Source organism: Notolepis coatsorum (genome assembly GCF_963971535.1).
Source record: "Notolepis coatsorum genome assembly, chromosome: 2".
Classification (NCBI taxonomy): Eukaryota; Metazoa; Chordata; class Actinopteri; order Aulopiformes; family Paralepididae; genus Notolepis; species Notolepis coatsorum.
In genome coordinates, this window is record NC_140166.1 from 217823205 (window position 1) to 217835258 (window position 12054).

General features: G+C 49.2%; 1 protein-coding gene across 1 annotated transcript in view; it reads left to right on the forward strand.

Annotated features, from left to right (window-relative positions):
* kiaa0586 (KIAA0586 ortholog) overlaps positions 1–12054 on the forward strand; it is a gene marked incomplete at both ends in the record, with an annotated part of 105993 nt that overhangs the window by 90839 nt on the left and 3100 nt on the right. The window contains 4 exons of the mRNA XM_084338111.1: positions 1000–1124; positions 7663–7868; positions 9445–9589; positions 11517–11678. Of these exons, the coding sequence (XP_084194237.1) occupies positions 1000–1124; positions 7663–7868; positions 9445–9589; positions 11517–11678 (638 nt within the window). The remainder of the gene's footprint in view (positions 1–999; positions 1125–7662; positions 7869–9444; positions 9590–11516; positions 11679–12054) is intronic.

A 12054-nucleotide genomic window follows, 5' to 3' on the forward strand; every position in this document is an offset into this window, starting at 1 on the left:
TGACAATAGCTAATTTAACTTCACATAGCTAATTTAACTTCACATAGCTAATTTAACTCCACAGAGCTCATTTAACTTGACATAGCTCATTTAACTTCACATAGCTCATTTAACTTGTCCTAACCCAATAATACACAAGACCCTCTTCTTGGGACCAAGTAAGGTTTTGTGGATAATCCAATGTACAGTTACCCCCCCCCCCCCCGCCTACCCCCGCCCCCCACCCCACCCACCCAACCACCTCCAATGTACAGTCCCCCCCACCCAACCCCCCCTCCACCCACCTACCCAACCTCCTCCAATGTACAGTTTCTTCGTCAAATGTTTATACTCTCTTTTTTAGACTCTCTTTTGTATCACAACCAGTACTGTATTTGTAAATCTGGTATGTCATAAATGTATAGATGTAGCAGTACTGTCTATCTGTATGTCATGTATGTCATATATGTTATGATGAATTGAAAATGGGGGACCCTGATGTAAACAAGACGAAAGTCTTTCTCTGGTCTGCATCCCCTTAACAATTGTGTGTATTGAGCCGTACTGTATTGTACCCATTCTGCAATCTGTTAATAAAGTTTTCAATCAATCAATCAATCAACTTCACATAGCTAATTTAACTAGCTAATTTAACTTCACATAGCTAATGTAATACATTTGACATGACTTGATTTGACGAGCCCCTTTAATAAGGGAGTTGCCAAAGACGGAGTCCTTAATGATTTGTTCATCCAAACTATCGCATATCTTGTCTACGTATGTATTATCTATATCTACGTATGTATTATGTCAAGTGTCAAGCTTTTGTGAAATTATGAAGAAATTGCTGCTTTGAAATAGAAAATTCCCGCCTTATCGAGAGAGAAATCTACATTAGAAGATCTCAGGCAAGATAAAGACCAAGCTGTCATGCTGTCGTGCCCATTCATTGGCCCTCCCTTATTTGGGCAGAAAGATTACAACACACATGATAGGTCCATCTGTCCTGTCTGTCTGCAGGGTGGAGCAACAGCTGATGGCCAGGATGATCTCTGAGTTGTACCGCCCCCCTCCCTCTGACCCCACCCAGAATGACTCCACTACCCAATCAGAGCCAGAGGAGAGGAGCGCCGCCTCAGACATTGGTGAGCGGAGAGGACGATGAAATATCACTTCAGTTATCTCTCTGTGTTCTGTATCGTTAGTGGCTTAGCTTGGCTTCGCCTTCTGCACTATCTCGCGTACGTGCACGCGTACTGAATAAACCACAAATGTACCTCTAATACCAGTATTAGTCTGACCACACCCCTCATCAGCTTACCTTCATAAGCAGGTGTGTGGTCACCTGCTCTCCTCCTTCTCGCTTTCACCACAAGGAAGAGGTGCCTCGGTAGATCCCCACACTTGACACCATGATGGAAGAAATTGGATTAGGAACAGCTTGGGAAACAAGGATACGTTGACATCATATCTTTATTTTCTCTCTCACTATTTTCGAGAAAATACGGCGATATTGTCTTCGTACTGGAGTGTCTAGAAGATGATGATCATTCTACAAACCCTCCACCGGTTTTCGTATTGGGAGCACGCCGCTGCATGCTTCTCAACTGCAGTTCCTTGCTGTGTTTGTTGGGGTGAAACCTGTCAGGCCACAGCTGAACTGTCGGACATGCCGCTGTTGTGAGGAGCGGTGCGTTCCAGGTTGGGTGAGTAGTGTTTGCTGGCGGGCTCCACTTGTCTGTTAGTGCTATGGGGGCTACTAGACGAAGTTTATGGAAACCGGCCCCAGGCTAGGGTCCTTTGTTTAGCCGTCTAGGCGACAGAAGGCCTTGGTCTGGCGACCATTATAGTTTTAACTAGTGGGCCGCGACCATTGACACTGGTGATCCCTGTGTGTTCTGGACGAGTGGATTCTCTCTGTCACCGTGTTAAGACCCCATCTTTCATATCCAAATGAGAGTATTCCTTCACGAGGGGATATGTGCATGTAATGTGCGATAGCGGCAGATTCATGTTCAAAGTCAGCTATACAGGCCAGTTGGTACTGTGCTGATTCCGCCGGACGTGTTATTGTCACCGTTGTGAAGCGGTGTTGACGTCTTGTTTTCCCTTTTCTCTTAAAAAGTGAGGAGGGTTCAGAACGGCGGCCTGTCTGGGTGAGTGTTATGTCATTGTTTACATGTTCATAGCTTACGGTTAGCCGGTCGGTGGCCTGGCGCGGGGTGGCTTGGCTTCTCGCGCGCCGCCGGGAGCTCGCTCCTGATCGCGTGCGTCGTAGATCGGCGTCTCGCGAGCGGAAGCGATAGCACCCGAACGGCTGGAGCAGCCGTTAGCTTGATGCTATTCTGTTGAACGTGCTTTGATTTTTAACATGTTTTACACTTTTGACCACGACGTCATCCTTGACAGGGGATGTTCGTCAACCCTGCCCGAGCCTAGACGGGGATTGCGTCAACAAAGAGGACTGTAGCGACTGGTGGAGCGGCGACGCTGCCCGGATCGAACAACACGGGACGCTTGTGACTGCACTTCGCTGATCTGCGTTCCGGGCAGGTACGGGGTTGGCCAGACCCTCATAACACGTCTTCTGGTTTTACCTTGCTAAATGTATTGTGAATGACGGTGTTTTTTTTCCCAAAACGTGTGTTGTTGCAATGCATTTGAGATACGTTGCGGGTTGTGTGTGAGCTGTTTTTGTCACTGGCAGTAGCTTCTCCGTGCAGGTCGTGATGTATTGATCTGGTTGTTGTGTGAGAAACATCATGGTGTTTATGTGTACCGTGTACTCACTACTAAGGCAACTAACCTATGAAGCTATGCTTGGTGACGAGTGAGTAAAAGAATGTTCTTTCTCAGACTGTAATGACAATGGACAGTGAGTTCACACATTAACAGGTTTTCCTGTTTTAACTGGCCGTATTGAGGGTAAAATAGGAGGATTGTGTTTTTCCCCCCCCGGTTCCCTGGGGACTTTATCACCTCCTATCAGACATGTTGTGCATTAATTGTGTCTTTTGTGTGGTAGGGATACGATGTAACTCTCAGCTTGATTGCTGAGGTTGTGCTAAATCTGCTGGAGAAACTTATTTCCTAAAGGGAAATTGGTTTGGTTGCTGTCGTGTGCTTAGCAAGGCCTGTGGTCGATACTAATCAAGAATGATGTATTCTCTCATTGTGATGATGATGGGTTGTGTGTGTCATGTGACCTACAACTGGGTTGTACTGACCACAGAAGCACATGTGTATGTTGGACCGGGGTTCTTAGAGCCCTCTCTATTCTGTGTTTTTCCTTAGTAAAAATCAGATAGCAGGTTAGCTCGTGCGCTGTGTGGAGCTGTGAAACGCTTCATAGGGTTGACTATGACTGTGTCATATTCTCTTTTTGTCGTTACGTCGTATCATGGGTGTGGGGTCGTAAAGGGGTGAACTGGTAACCTTTCCTCTCCCCGTTGTTCTGTCGGTCAGGGGTACACCCCCTGTCCTTCAAGGTTCCCGTCACGTGGCGGTTCGGCACGTTACGGGGGGGGGGGGGGGGGGGGGGGGAGGGAGTTCCTGGTCCCACGGCCTGGTATATTGGGCGTGTGCACCGCAGGAATTCCCCCGCCATAGAGTACGTCACCGTGCGCGTCTCTGTTGGTAGGACTTCCGTGTGCTGTTCAGGTCCATGTGATGGATCTGTTTTCAGGGGGGGTGGTCAGGGCTCCTCCTCACCAAGCGCCTACTCAGGCCTTCTGTGAGTTCGGACTCCTTCTTCCATGTGATCCATGTGAGGAAGCCTCCATCAGAGTACAGAGCCTTCCTCCTCAGATTGTCAAAGTGAGTGGACCCTCTAGAAGGGTCCTTTTCTATTGTATGTATATTCGATTCAATTCGTTTATTGAGTGTGTATGGGTTCGGTGCCTCTTCCCCGGAGGCCCTAAAACCAGTTTTTTACATGGCTCAAGGTGCAATATATTCTTTTCAATCTGTACAGCTCGCGTGGGAAGTCTCTCTGGGGATCCCCGTCTCTTTCCTATGGGAGGGTGGTGGGATGTAAAAATGTGAACATTTTTTACCCCGGCTGTGTAGACTGGGATACATACTGTTGATGCTTCCTTCTTTCTATTCCAGAAGTGTTGGAGTTAGGGAGTGTCACACCCCTCTTGTCGTTCCCCTGGGCGCCTTGGGGATTCAATGGCAGGTCTAAATAGCCTGTTCATTGATGGGGGTGTGTCCCGACGCACGTATAGTGCTAGCTCGCTGTAAACAGGCGATTGACTGGCACGCCTTAGTTGCTTGTGGTTGAAACAGCGTTTTTATAAAGCAACTGAGATGGGGGTTTTTCCTCTTCCGGCGACCACATCCCATGACCTGGGTGGGTTGTCGACGGATCCTCGTTCATGTCTGGGGGATGATGACGGGATGGATCTGAACATATGTAGTGGGGTCTCACGCCCTTGGGGTGGGCCACCAGGCGCGGTTCGTCCCGACGTCTGGGTGGCGCCTTCTTTTCATGTTAAGATCAACACGCATATCTGCCCTTTTCCTGGGGCATGTCGGCGTGGTTAGGGCACGGGACTGGTTCTGGTCACGCTGGTCCAGATCAGTTGAACCCGTTGTCCGCCGGGGATGCAGATCTGCTGTTCTGGTACCCTGAGGGACTTGGGCTTTTTTCAGGGGGAAAAATGCCAGGTCGGTCTGGGTGTCACAGGGTTAAGCGCTATGGAGACCCTGGTTGGGTATGTTTTTACTCAGCACTGTCGTCATGGCTTACAGCCATGCCATTCTGTACGCGCTCGATCTCGTCGGATCTCGGCCGCTACACAGGTTGGTCCTGGTTAGTACTTGGTTGGGAGACCGCCGGGGAATACCAGGTACGGTGTGCTTAGGGGCTGGTTCTCCATTGTTTTTCGCTCCTCTCTCACGCATGGCGAAGAGGGGCCTGTGGGGGTGGTTTTTTGACCTCCTCTGGTGACCCTGTGCTTCCCGTACCGCCAGGCCCGGTCCGAAGTGATGTTTGCGACCCGTAGGCCTGGGTTAACCCTTTTTGGAAACTGAAACACTTGTACTGCGGTATAGCCGGTGTATACCCGCAGGTGTGTTTTGGAGTTTTTTCTTGAGGGGTTATAGGAACAACCACCGCATTGGGTAACACCGAGGTGGTTGATTCCCTGGTGTGTTGGAGCAGTGTCAACTCCCGGGTTCACCGGTTGAGGGTGCCCCTGCACGTTCATGACGTCTGCCAATCGTGTCAGCCTTCTCTGCCTCGACCCCTCTGGGTGGGGGTTGTTAAATGGAGGCTTGGTCATGCAACACCGCCAGCTTACGCTCCTTCCGCCGGGGCGGCTGTGTTCAGCTGTCCCCTCTGGCGCCTGTCTCGTCCGCAGTCTCCAGGCTAGGGTTAACAGCCTGTTGCCTGGTTTTTCCCCGGTGCGCTGCCTGCTTCCGTTGGTTAACCTTTTTTGTGTGCTTACGGCCATGCTGACTGCCTATTCTGCAGGGTCAGTGTGCCAGGCGGTGTACTATTGGGGGGACGGGGCCCGCTCGGCTTACTGGCCTGGTTGGTTCCGCCTGGGAATACCAGGTGCAGTAACTGAGGGGCCTTTGTCCGAATACGCTGGCGATGTGGGGGGCGGGGCACTACGTGCCCACCTGGTGGGGTCTTGATGCTGGCATCATGGACTTCTCCGGGCCCCCATTCCAGGGAGTCCAGTCCTTTTGGTGGGTCTGGGTCTTCCTTCGTGCTCCGCTGCTACGGCCTTGCCACGGGGTTGGGTTTGCCCTTGACCCCGTGATTCTGGGGGCAGTAACGAGGTTGTTCCTCCGTTCGTTCCCGGGTGGCATGCGGGTTGTGCGTGTGTGTAGTCGTGGGTCAAGCCACGGTCTGCTCACCCTGTGCGTTAAGTTGCTTGAGAGCTCTTCGCACGGTCGGGTCCGTCGCCTTCCCGTGAAGCCTCTAATAGGGGGGATACCCTCCATTAGGGGGGGTCGGGGGGGCTCGGCCCTCCCTGTTCTGATGGTTTTGGGGGGCTGTCAGCGGGGTGTATTTGTCAGCCAAGTGGCTCCGCTTGGCCTCCCTTGTGCAGAAGGCGAAGCCAAGCTAAGCCACTAACGATACAGAACGTTGGGTTATGACTATAACCAAGTTCTGTTAGTTAGGGGCGATGCTTGGCTTCGGACGGCCGCTGCAGCCCTTGACCTCACCTTGTGGTGAAAGCTTGGGAAGGAGGAGAGCAGGTGACCACACACCTGCTTATGAAGGTAAGCTGATGAGGGGTGTGGTCAGACTAATACTGGTATTAGAGGTACATTTGTGGTTTATTCAGTACGCGTGCACGTACGCGAGATAGTGCAGAAGGCGAAGCCAAGCATCGCCCCTAACTAACAGAACTTGGTTATAGTCATAACCCAACGTTATAAAGTCATGGGGGGGTTTCACAGGTCTTTTACACTGTAGTTAATTTAGTCATCTGTGTTGTTCTCACACTCTTATGAGAGCTAGGGCGGCCGGGTAGCACAGCGGACTAAGCGTCTGTCTACCACCGCAGAGACACTGGTATCGAATCCAGCTGTCAGCGATGCCTCCGGCTTGGCCGGTCGTCATACTGACACAATTGGCAGAGTCAGCGGGTGGGAAGCCGGTGGGTGGTGATCTGGTCGTTGTAAACAGCGACTCCTACAGGTCGGTCGGGGCGCCTGCACAGCGAGGCAGGGAAATGGTGAAGGCAGTGTGACCTCCCACGCGTTACACGTTACACCAATGAGAGTCCGCGCTGCAGGTGAAAAGAGGCTGCTGGCTGTCTCCTATGTCTCGGATGAAGCATGTGATATACTTCAGGGCTCCCTAGACTGACCAGTGGGGGGCACATGCGTGCAACGACCAGGAAGGGGAGGGGGGAATTGGCATAACGACTAAATTGGGATGGGAGAAAAATACAGAAAAATAGGAGGAGAAAAAGTGGATTAAAAAAAAGAGAGCGAGCTAGAGCTGATCCATTATAGCCAGAATCATAATCAAGTCAACATTATTTGGGTCAATATTGTGATCACAAGGGGCGCCAGGGTGGCACACCACGTAACGCACTGCGGTGCAACGCGGCCGTCCCGGGTTCGACTCCCGGACCCGGCGACCTTTGCCGCATGTCTTCCCCCACAGCTCCTCCCGTTCTTCCTCTCGGCCGGACTTGTCCAATAAAAGCCAATAGAAATCTACCAAAAACATAATATTTAAAAAAATATATTGTGATCACAATTATTTAGGACAATTATGTTGTGCGTGTATGTGTATGTGTACATTTGTTTATTGTGTGTGTGTGTGTGTGTGCGTGTGTGTGTGTGTGTGTGTGTGTGTGTGCGCGTGTGTGTGCGCGTGTGCGCGTGTGTGTGTGTGTGTGTGTGCGCGTGTGTGTGTGTGTGTGTGTGTGTGTGTGTGTGTGTGTGCGTGTATGTGTACATTTGTTTATTGTGTGTGTGTGTGTGTGTGTGTGTGTGTGTGTGTGTGTGTGTGTGTGCGCGTGTGCGTGTGTGTGTGTGTGTGTGTGTGTGCGCGTGTGCGCGTGTGCGTGTGTGTGTGCGTGTGCGCGTGTGTGTGTGTGCGTGTGTGTGCGTGCGTGTGTGTGTGTGTGTGTGTGTGTGTGTGTGTGTGTGTGTGTGTGTGCGTGTGTGTGTGTGCGTGTGTGTGTGTGTGTGTGTGTGTGTGTGTAGTGGAGGGAGCAGGGCCCGCAGGCCTCCAGCTGTTTGTGGACGCTGGCGTCCCGGTGGACTCGGAGCTCGTCAGGCTGTTGGTGGACGAGGCTCTGGCTGAGATGGTGGCTCTGATGCTGGGAGAGAGAGAGGGACTGGAGAGACACACACCACCTGCCCAGGAACCACCACCACCAGCACCACCATCACCACCACCACCACTGGAGGTAGTAGCAATTTTATTTAACTGAACTGAACTGAACTAAACTGAACTAAACTGAACTAAACTAAACTAAACTAAACTAAACTGAACTGAACTGAACTAAACTAAACTAAACTAAACTAAACTAAACTAAACTAAACTAAACTAAACTAAACTAAACTAAACTGAACTGAACTGAACTGAACTGAACTGAACTGAACTGAACTAAACTAAACTAAACTAAACTAAACTAAACTAAACTAAACTAAACTAAACTAAACTAAACTAAACTAAACTAAACTAAACTAAACTAAACTAAACTAAACTAAACTAAACTAAACTAAACTAAACTAAACTAAACTAAACTAAACTAAACTAAACTAAACTGAACTGAACTGAACTGAACTGAACTGAACTGAACTGAACTGAACTGAACTGAACTGAACTGAACTGAACTGAACTGAACTGAACTGAACTGAACTGAACTAAACTAAACTAAACTAAACTAAACTAAACTAAACTAAACTAAACTAAACTAAACTAAACTAAACTAAACTAAACTAAACTAAACTAAACTAAACTAAACTAAACTAAACTAAACTAAACTAAACTAAACTAAACTAAACTAAACTAAACTAAACTAAACTAAACTAAACTGAGTCTCCTGGCCATTTTCGTTTTCGTTTTTGAGGACTGCATACTCTTTTTGCAAACCAAAACAACATACTTTATCCTTATAGCACATACATGAGCCTGGTCTCTTTTGAAAGATGACATTCTGAAGTTTCTGATTCCAGAAGAAAAAAATTACTTTTAGTGCTAACGTAATAGAGTACCATAGGTCTGAACTTGAGTTGTAAAAAAACTTGTTACTCAAGTTTTTCTGTAGTAGTTAGTAGTCCAGAGGTAGTATTTCCCCAGAAGATGGTATGGCTTACAAATCCAGACGGAGCCATAGCCTGAAGCCTTATGTAGTACATATCCAAATTTCATAAAGATCCATTCAGAAATGAGTGATTAGGAGTGATTTTGGTCAACTGTGTACAAAGAAAAACTCAGTTTTCTCATAGACTTCAATTCATTTGGCTTCCTGTTAAAGAATTTAGTTGTTCACCTAGATCCCTGATTCACACATCCCCACATGGGGTATCATTGGAAGCCACACTCATTGGCTACAACGATCCACAATCATTTTCGAGATCGGATCTAGATTTACGGAACTACTGCAGCCTGAGTCGGGAGTGGTATTTTGTGCAATACCTTGTACTTTGCACAAGCCCAAAATACCGGCATGTAACTCGAGAACCGCTGAACGGATTTTGTCAGATTTTGTTGCTATCGACAGGCAACAAATAATTCACCTATAATAATATATAATAAATAATAATACCTTCAATTCGATATATATATATTGTATTACAAAATATGCACACCCGAGCCACTAGAGGTCGCCAAAGTGCCGGTTGCAAAAAGTCAGAAAAACATCCCATATGAGGGACGTTGCAGCTTAAGAACTGAACTGAATTGAATTGAACTGAACTGAGCTGCTTCAGCAGGACACTTGACCTGTTGACTGTATTCAATGTGTCTTGTTCTTCCAGGAGAGGTTGGTACCCACCCCGGTGCCGACCCCAGAGCCCAGCTCAGGGATACCCAGCCGTGAGCCCTCTCCCCTGGGCACCCCTCAGCCCTCAGAGCAGAGCAGCCTGGAGCAGACACTACCTCCTCAGCACTCCACACCCGCAGGTCTGAACCATCACATCACCACCTGTAGTGACATCACACACCATCACCTGTAGTGACATCACATCCTATGATATCACCATCACCTGTAGTGACATCCACACCATCACCTGTAGTAACATCATCACACACCATCACCTGTAGTGACATCACACACCATCACCCTGTAGTGACATCATCACACACCATCACCTGTAGTGACATCACACACCATCACCTGTAGTGACATCATCACACCATCACCCTGTAGTGACATCACACACACCATCACCTGTAGTGACATCACACACCATCACCTGTAGTGACATCATCACACACCATCACCTGTAGTGACATCATCACACCATCACCTGTAGTGACATCACACACCATCACCTGTAGTGACATCACACACCATCACCTGTAGTGACATCATCACACACCATCACCTGTAGTGACATCATCACACCATCACCTGTAGTGACATCATCACACATCACCTGTAGTGACATCACACACCATCACCTGTAGTGACATCACACACCATCACCTGTAGTGACATCACACATCATCACCTGTAGTGACATCATCACACCATCACCCTGTAGTGACATCATCACACACCATCACCCTGTAGTGACATCATCACACCATCACCTGTAGTGACATCATCACACACCATCACCTGTAGTGACATCATCACACATCACCTGTAGTGACATCATCACACCATCACCTGTAGTGACATCACACACCATCACCTGTAGTGACATCACACACCATCACCTGTAGTGACATCACACACCATCACCTGTAGTGACATCATCACACCATCACCTGTAGTGACATCACACACCATCACCTGTAGTGACATCATCACACCATCACCTGTAGTGACATCATCACACCATCACCTGTAGTGACATCATCACACCATCACCTGTTCTAACATTGTTTTTCTCCTCCATTTTTTCTGTATTTTTCTCCCATCCCAATTTAGTCGTTATGCCAATTCCCCCTCCCCTTCCTGGTCGTTGCGTGCATTTGCCCCCCACTTGCCAGTCTAGGGAGCCCTGAAGTCTATCGCATGTGTCCTCCGATACATGTGGAGACAGCCAGCAGCCTCTTTTCACCTGACAGCGAGGACTCTCACTGGGGAAGTGTAACGCGTGGGAGGCTCACACTACCTTCCCCAGTTCCCTCCTTCGCTTTGCAGGCGCCCCGACCGACCTGCAGGAGTCGCTGTTTACAACGACCAGGACCCACCCCACCGACCGGCCAAGCCGGAGGCACCGCTGACAGCCGGATTCGATACCAGTGTCTCTGCGGTGGTAGACAGACGCTTAGTCCGCTGTGCTACCCGGCCGCCCTGTTCTAACGTTGTTGACCGGGCCGGAACAGTGCTTTTTCATAGCTGTTGTCTGAATGTTGATTTTGCTCATACTGAAGTAGTGTTGGGCGATAAACCCAAAATGTACAGATAGCGACATTATGAATCTCTTACCGATCTAATTTGACCCATAATCGACGTGTTAGGAGGTGAATGCATTTCCTCCAGTGAGTAGTAGGTTTCCTGTGTCCCTTTTAATTCAGCTGAATATACTGCAACCAATCACATGTTTACAGGCAAACATTACGATCACGCTGACAGACAGACATCACAAACATCATGTTGACAGATGATGTCACTTCCACGGAGGATGTGGTATCTGTGCGCTGGTGTTTACATAAGTCATTATCATTACAGAGGTAAACATTATAATGTATCATGACATGGATCACTGGTCATACCACCCAGACCTGTTCTGAAGTCAGAAGTCAACATTGTTCTGTATAACAGTTGCAGGCAGCAGTGTTCCTGGTTATATCTTCCTTTAGTCCTCGATTGACACCTATCCTAGCCAATGACGATCTTCCTTTTTCTCCTCCTTTGTCTTGGCCATGACCTCAGAGCCTGACCCAGAGCCATCAGTGATGCCCTCCTCCAGCCCCCGGTGTCCTCCTCCCCTCCTCCCCCAGACCAGAGGCACCTTCCCTGGGGAGACGCAGAGCTGCCCCTGGAGGAGGAACAACCACACAGTCCGGAGGCTCAGACTCCACCCGTCAGACCTCTGTGAGACCGGAGGGAGGGAGGGGAGGGAGGGAGGGAGGGAGGGAGGGAGGGAGGGAGGGAGGGAGGCAGGAGGGAGGGAGGGAGGGAGGGAGGGGGGAGGGAGGGAGGGAGGGAGAGAGGGAGGAGGGAGGGAGGGAGGGAGGGAGGGATTATGGGTGGAGGGGTAGCGGATAAATGGATGAATAGATGGGTGGATGTTCCTTGGTGAATGGATGGATGATTGATGGAGGATGGGTGGATGGGTAGAGGGATGGATGGATGGGTAGAGGGATGGGATGGATGGATGGATGGGTAGAGGATGGATGGATGTATGGGTAGAGTGACGGATGGATAGGTGGGTGTGAGGGTAGATGGATGGTGGATGAATTAAGTTAGA